The sequence below is a fragment of the Molothrus ater genome, chromosome 3 (genome assembly GCF_012460135.2).
Source record: "Molothrus ater isolate BHLD 08-10-18 breed brown headed cowbird chromosome 3, BPBGC_Mater_1.1, whole genome shotgun sequence".
Taxonomy (NCBI): Eukaryota; Metazoa; Chordata; class Aves; order Passeriformes; family Icteridae; genus Molothrus; species Molothrus ater.
This window is the reverse complement of record NC_050480.2, coordinates 42393943-42409139: the sequence shown is the minus strand read 5'-3', so window position 1 is coordinate 42409139 and position 15197 is coordinate 42393943. Positions and strand designations below refer to the sequence as shown.

At 45.0% G+C, this 15197-nt stretch overlaps 2 protein-coding genes across 2 annotated transcripts; one reads left to right on the top strand and one right to left on the bottom strand.

The window, feature by feature from the left end:
• Positions 1-3079: 3079 nt before the first annotated feature.
• SPRTN (SprT-like N-terminal domain) lies at positions 3080-8311 on the bottom strand. The gene is given in 6 exon segments (XM_036381334.2): positions 3080-4539; positions 4843-5110; positions 5846-5974; positions 6738-6837; positions 7995-8014; positions 8016-8311. Coding segments are annotated over 6 exon segments (1482 nt in total). The 5' UTR covers positions 8259-8311; the 3' UTR covers positions 3080-3817.
• Positions 8312-8480: 169 nt separating this feature from the next.
• EXOC8 (exocyst complex component 8) lies at positions 8481-13518 on the top strand. The gene is made up of 2 exons (XM_036380659.2): positions 8481-10128; positions 10806-13518. The coding sequence occupies exons 1-2, from the start codon at positions 8605-8607 to the stop codon at positions 11412-11414; spliced, it is 2133 nt and encodes a 710-aa protein (XP_036236552.1). The 5' UTR covers positions 8481-8604; the 3' UTR covers positions 11415-13518.
• The last annotated feature ends 1679 nt before the right edge of the window (positions 13519-15197 follow it).

Sequence of the window (15197 nt, the reverse complement as noted above, 5' to 3'; positions counted from 1 at the left end):
TACTCCTGACCCCTGAGCTACTCTCTCATCTTCCCTTCCTTCCCTTCCTTCTTGCAGCAAAGTTAAAGAATCACTCACGGAATCTAGTTAGCTGTGAATTTACTTTTCATTTTCCAGCTAGTTGCAGGTATTTCCCCCCCACCACCACTATTCCTCCTCCTTTAGCTTGTTTGTGGTCCAGTCAGGGCTGCTGCTGGTCCACGTTCAGCCTGGAGCGCAGGGTAGGCGAAACACGAGCCTGCAATCCTGTACTCTGTTCTGTCCCCGCACAGGTTAGAGAGGACGAAATTAGAATTCCTTACGTGCAAGGAGTGCCACCTAACGGCCTGGTGAAGGATCCCAAAGCTCCACACAGCACTCCTGGGGTCTGGCTTTTTTTTTTCCATACAGGAGCCTATGAAATCACACACACATATTTTCACATATAGTGAAATGCAAGTCTCTTTCATGGCCTGTCTGTCCACAAACCACACTTCAAGGGTAATTTTTATGCAGAGATTTACATTCATATTTTTAAAAATAGTTTATTAAATCCCAAGGCTTCAAGAGAGCTGTAGTAATCCAGATGCAAGTAAGAACTTGGGTATTTCAGTTTGGAGTGTAGAACTGACGAACACTGGCTGTCTGTTAGGGAGCAGCTGCTGGAGACCAGGGGTTGCACTGCTGCCTTCACCACGTCAGGCAGCAAAAACATGCTCACAGGGGGATGTGGGCCAGCTGTAACCTCACGAGGTCACCCCGTCCAACCTTTTATGGCCTTTCAATTTAAGGTGACAAGATTCAACAAAAGGCACAGACATGGTGTTCTAGGATGACCAGACACAGCAGTGCTGAGGAAAACTGCAGCTTCTTAACATTCTCCAGCCAGAGCAGTCTGCATCATCCCACCATCACCATGGATTGCTCCACTCACTTGGAAGAGATGTCCATCATTCTTTTTCCTCAGAAACTTGTAGTTGATGCCTTCTTGCTGTTAACCCTTCAGTAGTCTATCTTGTTTTACTGGAAGAGATGCTGTGTGTATGGAAAATTCAGGAAAACTGAGGGGCTCCAGAAGAACACGCGAGGAAGAAAACCTCACAAGCTATTTAGTGTCCTCCTGCTGCAGCAAGGGAAGTTTGAAGTTTGAATAGCTACTTTGCACCTCAGGAATTATTACTCACTTCTTGTCCAGTTATGTCTAAGCCCTCTCTAGCCTTTAATTTTGTACTAGATTATTACCTGGTGACCTTCATTCATTAAATTGGCCCAGAGGCAGGTAGCACAGCCTGTTCCAAATGAGCAATATTTCTCTGGTTGTTCTCTTGGGAAATGTTCCTAGAAAGGGGGCTCAGGTAACAGGTTCCTGGTTCCACACTCTGAGCAGCAGGCCCTGCTTCCACCCCACTGTAAATAGCCTCCTCATCAGCTTATGCACAGGCATCAGGGTTGAAGTGGCTGGGAGAATACACTTCTCCCATGTGACCCAAATATTCCAGGTGAGAACAAATAGAGGTTGGACTAAAGAAGATATAAATGCACACTGTTGCTGTTAGAATGTGTTCTAAACCAGACTATTTATATTGCATGTCTTCTTGCAAGATACTAATACATTTTAGGAGCCCTGAGAAAAATTCTTCCCACTGCTTAATCAGAACTCAAATGTTATGAAAACTTCCTAGATAACATTTCCATAAAGTAAAAAATACTTGCTAACATGCGACCTTCAGGATTTCTTGCTGATAACCAGTTTCAAGGCAACTGAAGAACAGTCTCTTATGATAATAATGAAAGGGCCAAGTAACCCCCACTTAGGTAGTTTTAACCTCTGGAACTGCCCTCTGAATTATCCAGAGCAATCCTAGCAGGTCACCACAAAATGAGATGGCTTTTTCCTTTGGTTTGCAGAACCTTCTATTGACAAAATGCACACACACACTTGACCCTCCTTCATAGCTGCCTTGCCTCAAAAATCGAGTCTATTAACTTGTTTCTCAAGTTTCCATTCAGGCAACTTACGCTGCATTTCAGTGAAGTGGGTTTGTTCAAGGCTCACTGACAGCATGTGTTGTTCCAGGCAGTATCTAAACTCACTCAAGGACAAAGACAACTGATAGAGAGGATGGAATTTCTCATCTTTGACCCTAATTGAGCAGCGTATTTAAATAACATACTGTTAGTCATTGTTATTCTTTTGGGCAGGACACTGTATTCAAGCACAACATTTTACAGAAACAGCATTTGTAGTAACATACCCAAAATGAAGGTGGCCATGACCCATTAGTAACAGCCTGCAATAAATAGTAACTGCAAAGCCTTCCTCTCTGGATAAAACAGATCCTAGTCTTAGAATACTTCCTTGTAAAAACACATGGTGGAGGTGCTATTTTTCCATAGCTAATCCAGAATTGCTCAATTGTTTGGACAATGATCTATTTTAGGATGTGTATATGAGGGACAGACTTGCCTACAGCTTAAGCTCATCTTCCCTCAAGAGGCTACACTATTCACTAAATTCTTCATTTGTTTTCTGTTTGTTATTCAAATGAACAATTCAGAAGTAAAAGAAGACATTGGGAAAAATCCCCACATTTAACAATACCCACAATCCTTCTCCTTTACTCACATCTGTCACAGTAGGAAAGTTAAATGAGGAAACTGCAGAGAGCAATTTTAATGGAAATACCTCTCAAAAATGCTTTATGATGTGAGAGATGCTTTGTGGTGCAACTCTCACCCTCATCTAAAAAACATAAGATAATACAAATATTTATTGGTAGTCCTGTCCTTGAAAATGTCAAGTATCACTGGAAACACTGATAGATGGCTGCAGCTTTAAGAAGGAAGTATGGAAAATTAACATTGCAAAGCAAGTTTTACTATCAGTATTCCTAAAATTTTTCACAGAAGTGCAACAATAGTGAAACTGTTTTAAAAACAGGATGGAGAAAGCAGCAGTTGATGCAATCTGTACTCACCAGCACCTGTTTTTACAGGGAATTAAGAAGGAAATGTGTTAATACAGAAAGGCTCTAATAAACAAGACTGTTACATACAGGTGAACCCACTGGTTAGTGACACAAAACGGCCAGGCTTAGTGGAAATTTAAACTTCAGTAATAATTTATTCAGAGTATGCAAGAACAAAGTAATTTACATTAAACTTCTGTAGTGCCAATATTTTTTAAAATATGAAGCATTTAAAGTGAGTTAAGAGAGCAGCAGTAAAACTGTAAACATGTACAGCCATTGAAAATTACAGTTACAAGATATAAAACTATTTTTTTAAAAAGCTATTTATATAAAACAATTTTTATGTTTAAGCAAACATTCAATCAGTTTCACTGATTGTAAGGAATCACATTGTTTAATGCTTAACCCATGAAACACCTTAGTGCACCAAGAGAACATTTCAGGCAGCTCACATAGAAAACACGTGGCTGGCACTCATAACTTCTCATGGCACAATGGCTTTAGTACTCAACTGACTGGCCTGCTAACCATGAACCTGGCTGGCTTCCAGAAGAAGCAAAATAAAGACTGGCAGGTAATGTCACTTTAATCCTAATTTGTCCTGTATAGCACTTGAAGGAAGTTTAACTGGGAAATCATGAAAGCTTTTATGACATGTCCAGAAACAGTCTTTACCAGTATTCCTAGCAGCATTCTACACAATTTTTACTTACTACTGTGAGGATATGGAGGTCAGCTACATTTTAAGTTCCATTTCAGAACAGGCACCTGGAGTTTAACCACAGCTAAGCAAACCCTGAGCAAAAATTACCTTTCAAACAATGTTTCCAGCCCTGGTTTATCTTTTTAAGAAACTTTCTGCTGTTCTACGAAAGACAAGAATCAAGATGTTCATTTATTTCAGATTCCAAAACATCAGTCTCACAGACAGGACAACTGACTGTTCTCTCCTGCCTCACAGGATTGCTAGGACTTGCAGAGGACTGTGTAAATTCAGCTCTAGGTTTTGTAGTTGTAGTGACATCAGTCCCCCCCTTTTTGTTGAAATACTTTTCAAAGGCAGTTTTGTCTTCCTTTTTTGGCCATTGCTGCAGCGTATTAACACATTCTAACACATTCTTAGATGCACCCTGAGCTCTTGGGGTCTGCTCCAAACAAATTCGTTTTGGTGACCAGCTAGAAGATGGCATAGCCCTCTTGCCAGCTGGTGAGCCTTGCCTTGATGTTCCTTCAGCAACATGAGCCATCCTGGCAGGCAACCCCCAGTCGTTCTCATCATCTTCTGTATCAGCAGCAGAGGGTTTTGGAAACTCACGCTTTAAAGCTAAGCTGCTCTTCTCACTGGCACCATTGGTACGAAGCAGAAAGATGCTGCCATGGGGTGATTTTTCCAGTTTAATCTCCTTTTTAGGGATTGGTGTTGTCCTTACTGCTGAACGATGCAGTGAGCTATGTGCTTCACTGTTTGCAGTGGAGCTGCTGGCGTTGGTGTTTTTCTCTGAAAGCACACCGTCTCCTCCTCCAAGCCGATATCCCGTCCCACTAAAAGGAGTTGGGTCTTTGCAATCACCATGCATTTCTGTCTTGCCTGCAAGATCAGATTCAAAAGAAGTTAATAATTTTTTCATTAAAAAATCATGGGCTTATTATTTGAGGTGCTTCACACACAAAAAAAAAAAATCAGCTGCTTGAAAATAATGCATCAAACAAAACTTTTTGCAGACAATTCAGTTGAGGAGCAGCCTAGGAGTGCACAAACAAACAGGCCCTGTTCTTTGGCTATGTAACAGCAACATCTAAACCAAGCTTATGTAGTGTTGGGTCCATATTCGTTTAAGAAAACGTCTGGACAAAAATCAGTTCAGAAAAGAAAAAAAAAATTATAAAATACCTTTGTTAGTTGACTTGAAATGTGGAGGTTTTGCCGTCTGAGTTTTCTGCTTGGACTTCTCTGAGAATTTGTCTGGCTCCTTCACTTTAGTGAACATGCCCCCACAGGTCTTTTGATGTTCATCCCACCAGAAGTCATGTGCAGAGGGTGCTCTGTTCATGGAGCGCTTCACGTACCCAAAGTAAGGTGCTCTGTTCTGGCAGGGGCCATTGCATCGCCACCAGTGCTGGCGGTACAAATTAATCTCATCATAAAAATTGTGATAGATCTGCGTTAAAAAACAAAAAAACAAACCCACAAAAAAACAGTCATTCATGAAGTTACAAATTTTATATCACTAGCTCTATAATATTTTTTTAATAATCTATTTCCATTCAATTCCTTCCACTGCTGCTGTGATTTTTATATTAGCAGTTAAAAGAGCTGGACCTGAGTAAAATTTGATCAACATTTAGCTATCATTAAAACAAAGCTTTAAAAAAGAATGTGGAGGACTACGTCCCAGTTGCAACAGCAATAAAATCAGTTTGGAAATTTATCTACAATTTCACCTAGAATGCATTGCAAACAATACCAGTAATGCATTCTCCTTTCAGCTATTACCTTAATTGATCTTATTAGACACATTATTTTTAAATATTAACATAAATATCATTACCCTCTATTGACATAAATCTTGACTACACTTCACATGGATCACTTCTTTCCCTGCTACCATTTAAGCTCTTTCTAGTTTACCACAAAGAAGCTTAAAAGAAAAATTCTTACAGACAACATACCTGAAAATTACATCACTAACAGCTCACCACATCATCCTCAACCAGTTCCCACCACCACCACCCCCAACAAATAACTATGGAACTAGCACACACTTGGATGCAAATTTGTATTGGTACCAACTGTGGAGTGTCTGATAAGAACATTACTTATTCTGCACCAGTCAACTGAAACAGCAAACCAGGAAGAAAGCTCTATTAAATCAGGTGGAGAGGATTATTCTTACCGTGACATTGGCTCCAGTCAAGAGATTAATGCGACGCATGTGCTTGCAGAACTCCGGTCCGTGAGACTCACGATCTTTGTAGTTATGAGTAACAAAGAGCAGGGCATGGATCATTTCGTGCAACAGTGTCTGCAATGATGCAACCATTAGACAGTCACTGAAAAGCATTGCATTTTCAGTTTCATGGTTAAGCTGCAAGTATTTTACTCTTCTACATTGATTGTGGTTACTGATCTTATCTTTGATTATTCACATATACGGTCTGGGTCCTAAAAACATAATTGATCTATCAAACCAAATTACCCCTATTCCCACATCACTAAATCATGCTGCACAATGTCACTCCAATAAGCAGCATTCCAAAAAGAAGAAATAATCCTCAAACTTAAATCACATCTTTAAAGACATCATGCCCTACACACCCTCAAAAAAGAGCCACTTCTGAGCAAGCTGAAACTCTACAGCATTTCTGTTCTTAGGCAAATCTGAATGTTCAGCCAGCTCAAAGCAGCAACTCTGGCAGAGGCCCAAGGAGCAACAAAATGTCACGTTTAAGTCATATCCTATATCCTTATTTTCTGCTGTTGGCCTTTTAGAAACTACAATCCACGTTTGCTTTGAATATTAAAGGGTAATTTAGGAGTTAAAAAACTTGGGGTGTTTTTTCTCTCTATAAAGTCAATAAAATAAATGAGCTACTTTAGACTTCTACTTGGATTTGCCTACTTAGAAACATAAAACTGAAGATTACCATGGTACTGCAATACAAGCCACACAAACCTAACAGAAAGAACCTAAAAGAATCCCACCATGAAACCTAAAACGTTTGTACGAAGTGGGGGGGTGGGCACAACACACTTTATGTGCCGGTTCATGAGCCACCTTCAAATACCTCCACAAGGTCCTTCCTTGGCCGCAACTTTAGAAGCGGCTCACTGAGACGAATGGAACACAGCCCACTTCTTTCGTGGTATGAACAGATACCAGCAGAGCTGAAAGGAAAAGAAGAAAGAAAATATGACAATCTATTTGAATTTGTAGCACATGAAAAAAACTGAGAATTTAAGTTAAAATGCCATCCCCTGCAAACACATGCTAGGTCACTCAGAACATGGAGTAAAATCAATTTGAGTAGTTATTTGAAAAACTCAGCATCGTTAAGCAAAAAAAAAAAAAAATTCCACAAGTTCCTTAGAGTAGAAAAACCTGTTTTGAAAGCAGAAGAATATTTCTTTTAGAACTTGTGATGGACTAAAATACAAAGCACGGAGGCTAGAGAGTCACAGCAGCAAACGCTGACTTAATTGCTGGTTGTTTCAATTTCACTCCCCACCCTTCATCAACTTTTGGTTCATACTGAATCTACATATACCTCCACTTCTGTGCACTAATCCTTTTTTTGTCAGTGTTAGTCCTACGGAGTTAGTTCTCTATCAGTGCAGTATCCAACTATTTCCAAATGCCTAAAGAATACTGCAGCCAGCAGAGGATAAGAAGTGGCAGGACTCCAGCTGCCAGCAACTGCATCTGCTGCAGAACTGCAGACTGCACTTCAAAGATTCCTGGGTTTGTTTAACCTCAGATTTCTTCTATATCCCCCTTCCTAGCCCATTCTACATTTTTCGAATATACTATTATTGGTTGATATTTGCCGATCTGCCCTGCAGTAAAACTATCATAAAGACTGAGAACCAGAGCAGCAACACGAGTACGTGAGGTTTCCACACACACCATCTAAGACCAAGTCGTTTCTTCCGTTCTAACATCCCTCCGGCTTGCCTGCACGCCGGGGAAAGCCACTGATGGCTGCTAGGGACGGCAGATGCAAGGCAAGGGAGACAACGACAGCGACCAACTCCTGTCCCGCCGTACGGGCTCTGCCAGAGATGCGGAACATCCACGTGCCCGGGAAGAGAAGCCATGGCACCAGCAAGGCGCTGGCGGGGCACAGCGAGGAGCAGCACAGTGACAAGTGGCAGCTCCTCCTCGACACTGGCAGCCACACGCTGCGGCTCCACGGGTGCGGGCCCTTCCCGCCGCCCCCAAACCGCGCCCGAAACACGAGGATCGGCCTGCCTGCCCGGCCGTGCGACCGCCCCCAAGACAGGGCAGCGCCGGGAGCTCGGCCCCACACTCGCCGGTGCCGTACCTGGTCATGCGGGGGCTCCAAGGACACCGTGACAGCCTCCAGCTTGCCCCAGAAGAGCGTCTGGTTGAAGTGCACGAACAGGCCATGAACGTCGGGGCTGGGGTCCAGCAGCTCCCACGCCTCATCCACCACCGACAGCGGGCGGAGGGACGAGCGGTACGGAGAGACATCAGGGCGCTTTGCTGCCGCCGCTGCCGCCGCCTTGTCCTGCTCTTCCCATTCCCTCTGCAGCCTGAGCGCCAACAAGAAATCCTCGTCCTCCATCCCGAGCGCGGCTGCCCTCAGCCGGCACCGCCGACACCGGAAACCGCAACACCGCGGCGCACGCGCAGCACCGACCCGCGGGCTGCTGCCGCCGCGTCCCTCCGAGTGCGCGCGCCGCCGCCGTCGCCGTCCCCTCCGCCCCTTCCTTCCCTCCCCTTCCCTTCCTTTCCCTTCCTGTCCTGTCCTTTCCTTCCTTCCCTCCACCCCCACCCCGCCCGGCGCGGCCCCATCGCGTCACCGCTGGCAGCCGCTCCTGCTGCCGAGCCGCGGGACGCAGGCGCGGCGCGGTGTCGTGTCCCCGGTAGCGGCGGGGCGGGTACCGGGCGGCGGCGGCTGCGGCGCGGACATGGCGCTGTCGCTGGGCGAGGGAGGCGGCGGGAGCCGGCTGCGGCGGCAGCTGGAGTCGGGCGGCTTCGCGGCAGGGGAGTACGTGAAGCAGCTGTCGCAGCAGTCGGACGGGGACCGGGACTTGCAGGAGCACCGGCAGCGCATCCAGGCGCTGAGCGAGGAGACGGCGCAGAGCCTGAAGCGCAACGTCTACCAAAACTACCGGCAGTTCATCGAGACGGCGCGGGAGATCAGCTACCTGGAGAGCGAGATGTACCAGCTCAGCCACATCCTCACCGAGCAGAAGGGCATCATGGAGGCCGTCACCCAGGCCCTGCTCCTCCAGGCCGACCGCGACGACCCCGCGCTGGGCGCCCGCCGCGCCGCCGCCGCCGACCCCTTCCTGCCGCTGTCGGCCAAGGACGCGGCGGCCAACGAGGAGGGGCGGCAGCGCACCCTCACCACCCTCCTGGAGAAGGTGGAGGGCTGCCGCGACCTCCTCCCCGAGAGCCCTGGCAAGTACCTGGTCTACAACGGCGACCTGGTGGAATACGACGCCGACCACATGGCGCAGATCCAGCGGGTGCACGCCTTCCTCATGAACGACTGCCTGCTCGTGGCCACCGCCCTGCCCAACCGCCGCGGCGCCTACCGCTACGACGCCCTGTACCCCCTGGACGGGCTGGCCGTGGTCAACGTCAAGGACAACCCGCCTATGAAGGACATGTTCAAGCTGCTCATGTTCCCCGAGAGCCGCATCTTCCAGGCTGAGAACGCCAAGATCAAGAAGGAGTGGCTGGAGGTGCTGGAGGAGACCAAGCGCAATCGCGCCCTCAGCGAGAAGCGACGCCTGGAGCAGGAGGCGCTGCCCCGGCCCGCCCCGACGCCCCCCGAATCCACCAACCCCTTCGACGAGGATGAGGACGAGGAGGAGGAGGATGAGCCCTCCGCTGAGGAGGAGGTCGTTGACCTCTCACTTGAGTGGATCCAGGAGCTGCCCGAGGACCTGGACGTCTGCATTGCTCAGCGGGACTTCGAGGGGGCGGTGGATCTCTTGGATAAACTGAACGAGTACCTGGCGGACAAGCCCGTGAGCCAGCCTGTGAAGGAGCTGCGGGCCAAGGTGGACGAGCGCGTCCGGCAGCTGACGGATGTGCTGGTGTTCGAGCTGTCCCCGGACCGCTCGCTACGAGGCGGGCCGCGGGCCACCCGCCGAGCCGTGTCCCAGCTCATCCGCCTGGGCCAGTCCACCAAGGCCTGCGAGCTGTTCCTGAAGAACCGGGCGGCCGCCGTGCAGACGGCCATCCGGCAGCTGCGCATCGAGGGCGCCACGCTGCTCTACATCCACAAGCTCTGCCATGTCTTCTTCACCAGCCTCCTGGAGACGGCCAGGGAGTTTGAGACGGACTTCGCCGGCAACAACGGCTGCTACTCGGCCTTCGTTGTCTGGGCGCGCTCATCTATGAGGATGTTTGTAGATGCCTTCAGTAAGCAAGTATTTGATAGCAAAGAGAGTTTGTCAACTGCGGCAGAGTGTGTCAAGGTAAGAGAGTCCGAAGAGGGGGGTGGTGGGGCACAGCAGATGAAACAAAGGCTTCAAAGCTTTAAAGTCTCTTTTCTAATTCTAGTTTAGTTGTTGACTCTTGTGTGTGTCTCCAGAGAGGTTTTCTGCGTTGAAAGATTAATATTCATTTGAGGTTTGTTTGGTTTTTTTTCAGTTTAACAGAGGAAAGCCTTAAGGTTATAGTACGTGTCAAGGAAAACCCTGCCTTTATCAAGAATACAAAATGTGTTGATTCTTAATTTGCCTTTAACTAGTAGGAGGTCCTAAAATTTACATAAGCCACACCTGAATTATAAGTACTTCAAAATTTTCTCTTTGCTTTCCAAGGCTGTCCTTAGCTACATTTTCATACTTTTTTTGCAAGACTAACTTTCTCAGGTTATGCTTTCTTTCAGCTGCTAATTGGGAGGGGGGGAAAAAAAGCTTATGTATGTGGGTTATATAGTGTAATTGTCCAGAGTATGTTTGACAGCCAGGGTGTATCTTTCAGTTACTAATTTCTCGTTAATGAGATTCTTAAAGCACGAGAAGTAAGTATGAGTAACCCTTCTCAGTTTTCTGAGATACATTCAATAAATGTGTAAAATGTAAAGGGAGCCTGCATAGTAATAACAACACATTAATAACCATAACATTGCTTTTCTTTGTTATCCCAGGTGGCTAAAGAGCACTGCAAGCAGCTGAGTGAGATTGGACTGGATCTCACCTTCATCATTCACGCCCTCCTGGTGAAGGATATCAAAGGTGCTTTGCAGAGCTACAAGGATATCATCATCGAGGCCACCAAGCACCGCAACTCTGAAGAGATGTGGAGAAAGATGAACCTGATGACTCCGGAGGCTCTGGGGAAGCTCAGGGAGGAGATGAGGAGCTGTGGAGTGGGCAATTTTGACCAATACACGGGTGATGACTGCTGGGTCAACCTCAGTTACACTGTAGTAGCTTTCACTAAGCAGACTATGGCCTTCTTGGAAGAAGCATTAAAGCTTTATTTTCCAGAGCTGCATATGGTTCTCCTGGAGAGCCTGGTGGAAATCATCCTGGTGGCTGTCCAGCATGTTGACTACAGTTTACGGTGTGAACAGGACCCTGAGAAGAAAGCATTTATTAGGCAGAACGCCTCTTTCCTTTATGAAACTGTCCTTCCTGTTGTGGAAAAAAGGTTTGAGGAAGGAGTTGGAAAACCAGCCAAGCAGCTACAGGATCTGAGAAATGCCTCAAGATTGATGCGTGTAAATCCGGAAAGTACCACCTCTGTGGTGTGAAGTGAACCTAGCTGTTCCCGGGAACGAGGTGGCAGCACTTACTGAACATGTTGTACATTGAGCAGATGAACTAAACTGGGGTGTTTTGAGTCCCTGAAAGATGCAGAACTCTTGTCTGCTGCATTCCAGAAGCTGAAGACTTTGAATCAATCCCTGCAAGCATGCAATGCTTTACTTGGTGGATGGGATGTAGGGAAGTGAGAAGGTGGAGGTCACGTGTCCTTGGACAGCATATCCTGTATGAAAGGCTTGTGTAGTATTTGTGACTTGGGAATTAACTGTAATACACAAATTTTGGCCAGTTGTTTGTGAAAGTCTTACATACATGTACAGCAGATGGCAGGAAAAGATCAATTCTCATCATGTCACTCTAGCAGTTCCTTTTTAAGGCAGTGTTCTGGTAGGAGGGGAAGTGCTGAAGCATTCCCAGGGTGTGGTATTCAAGAAGGCACATCCACCATCCAGATGTGACTCAGCACTGCAGATAAATGAGATGGATTTGCACAATGTGATTTTTGTGGTAGCAATGCAGACTTTTCTTTAATGTTGAGATTATCTTCATTCATTTCACAGGCAGATTGAATTAAAAATGTTTTTATTTGGGTGAAAGGGCTTCTTCTGTTAAATAAGCTGGCCTGTCAGCCTAAGTTATAACTGTCTGAAAACAAACCTGCTGTCAGAACCATTAGTTTGCTTCAAGAGAAGTGAGAATAAATTGCTTCCCTTCCTCTTTGTGTTCCTCTTCCATGTTTTCTCATGGATCTAATTGGGGTCACGTCCATTTAGTGAAGTGTGCACTGTTGTTTGAGGTGCTGTCACAAATGCATTATGGGCTGTTGTCTCCTGGTTGGAACCATAGTGAAGAGGCATAAATGCTCGTGAGACATGCAGGGTAGGGAGAGGGACTGAAGGGACTGTTTCATTTGGAAGAAATGGAATGCCACTTTTGCTATACAGAACCAACACCTGGTGAAGAGACTGTGAGGCTTTTTGTAAGAGATGTGAACTTTGAAATATACACTGTCTCCTGCAAGAGCTAGCATCATTTCTGTAATACAGCAATAAGCAAGAAGAACTATCTTTTTTGCAGAAATCACAAGGATTTGGTTGGCAATTTTAATGTTGATGGGAAAAGTTTATACAAATGCTCTTATGTTTGGGTTGAATGGTGTTGGCTGTCTCATGCAGTGTATGCCTGTGAAAATAAAGTAAGCCAAGTCTCGTGTCAAGGCTGGCTTTGGAAAGGTGTCAGCTTCAACTTCTAAGCTGTGCAAACTTCTTCTGCTTCTGTGCAAACTTTCTTAGTTGTGAGAAAATCATGTTACAGCTAAGGGACCTTGTGATCAGTCCCTTAGAAAGCATCCTTAACAGGAATAACAAAATATCCTGTTCCTGTAGCACTTTGAAATTAAAGCTCTTGCAGGTTGTATCATGGTCATGAATGCCTTGTGACTGCCTGAACAAACAAAAGATATCTCTAATTAAACATTCTGCATAACTGTTATACTGAAGCTTCTTAATTTCTCCCTGTTTTCATAATGCTAGTTTAGTGCAGTTTCCACTTGAGTGGCTGGGTTTTGTTCTCTTGCTCTTTGGATGCCTTTTGAACTGTCAGATTTTGCAAAGCATCCTATTGTCTCTGCTCACTTGCTTTTCAGTGTTTGGGCCTTTTGCTAGAAACTCATAAAGTCATACAAAGTGTTTTTAAAGGGTAACTTGTTGCTCCCAGCTTACATTGATTGAAAACCAGTGAATAGCTCTACTTTTATTGTAAGGGACAGGGACAGTGAGTTAGAACTTGTGTAACATGTTCTGCCAAAGAGAGAGAGAGTGTCCTACTGGTGTTATTTCAGTAGTGAACTCTTTCTGATATCAGAACCTGGTGAAGTATAGCAAAGTAATACAATTTCTATCATCTATTTGAAGTGGGAAACCTAATCTGAGAAATACTTTCAAGTGAATTATAAATGACAGCTCTCTGTGGTGATGGGTATTTTGGAGGAGAGAGAGAAGAGATGGTTTTTTGGTTTTTTTTTTGTGAACATGGATATATTTCTTTTTATTTAACAGCGGAAGAAAGCAGAATAAATACAGATGAGCCTTATCTTTGTGTGTGTGTGTGTTTGCAATAGAAGGGTTAGATCTGGAACTCTAGACTGATTATTGTGATGTTTGGTGATTTTATCCAAGAAGCTGAATTGTAGTTTCCCAATTCCCAAGCATTAACATGAGGCTGACAAGAAGGAGAGCCCTGTTCATGCTTTTATTGTGAGCTGGTGTAGCTTACCCTCAGCAGAAGATGAAATGTAGAATGTAATTTTGCCACATGCTCTGTTATGCCTCTGTCACTGAGCCCTTGATCAATCTATTCATGGCACACTGAGCCTGCTGATTTTGTTTCTGCTGCCATCCATGGAGCAGTAGGCTTACACTGATGTTGGTTTTAATGCATCAAGGAATCTTTTCCTTTGAGTCATCAAACATCATGTTCTTGTGCCTGTCACAATTCAAACAGGTGTGGATTGTATAAACTGCTATAAGTGGCATTGATATTTTGTAACTTGTGACTCTAATTAAGTCATCATAAAAGAAAAACTAACATAAAGAAAATGGTGTGGAATTAAACTACTCTTTTATGTTAACTTGGTTAACAGAGAAAAATCAGTGTATGCTGAGTCATCGTTTAAAAAATTTCCCTTTTGGAATGGCACTTTCCTTTTCCTGAGCTGTACACTTGTGGCAATAGTGTTGTTCAAGTTGGGATTTGCAGTAACTACTGAATGAACTAGTTCTGCTAATTTGAGAAGGCACTAATATTGGGGTTTTTTGAGACAACTGCATATAAAACCTAGTTTCCTTTAGGTGCTGTGGCAAAATTGTGTAAAATGATTTTTTAAAAATCAGGTAAATTTATGTATTAGAATTTAATGCAATAACTTTTCTGAACAGTGAGGACCATGTATTAAAACTTTTGTACCTACAGCACTAGTGGTGTATTTGTTTTGATCATCAGAAAGAGGATGTTGGTTTGAAGTTGGAGTTCCAGTGAAGTCAGAGAGCTTCAGGTGAGTCGCTTGTGAGGGAGAGGTGAGCAGCAGCCAGCTGATGAAAGCCAAGTGATGTCACTTCAGTTACATTCTTACAAAGTCACTTCAGCGAGGTGAGGCTGGAAGAAAATGTTTGTGGACATAGAGAGGCTGTACTCTCATCTGATGGGACTCTGTGTGTGTGTGAGATGGATTATCAACACCGAGGCACCCTAATGCTAAAGGGTTTCTTATCTTCCACACTTTTTTTGTCTGGAGTCCATCCCTACTTACCTTGGGTGCTGAATGTGTAGTACAGCCTGTGCCCTCACTAGGTGGAGCTTTGTGCACTCAGCCGGCTGCGAGCAGGCCCATGCATGGAAGCTGTGCTGCCCTGCAGTGTGGCTTGGCAGGTTTTGGGTAGCATGCTGTGAGAAGAAGATGCTACAGAAAATTATCCAGATGTTATGTTCAGGTCTTTTTCATTCCTTGGTAGTGGTTGTGTTCTGCACTTTAAATTCTTGTACTGTTCGTTTTTTAGGTTTTCCAGTTTTCCTGAGGTGTTTCTGTACCTGTGTTTCTGCAGGTGTCCTCTAGAGTATCTCACCTTTCTGCTTTTCTTTAAGGTGGGTACCAACATGTGACTTGTGTTCTGCCTGAAAAACACTGCTACACTTCAAGCCCCTGCAGAGATGTAAAAAGTTGCTTGTCCCAACTGCAGTTTTATGTCTCATGTAAAATCTTCAGATTAGTGACT

Bases quoted from the DNA above. Each gene is read 5' to 3' on its own strand.
- EXOC8 (XM_036380659.2), top strand. From the start codon at position 8,605: ATGGCGCTGTCGCTGGGCGAGGGAGGCGGCGGGAGCCGGCTGCGGCGG. The intron at 10,129-10,805 runs GTAAGAGAGTCC...TTGTTATCCCAG, and splicing joins CTGCGGCAGAGTGTGTCAAG to GTGGCTAAAGAGCACTGCAA.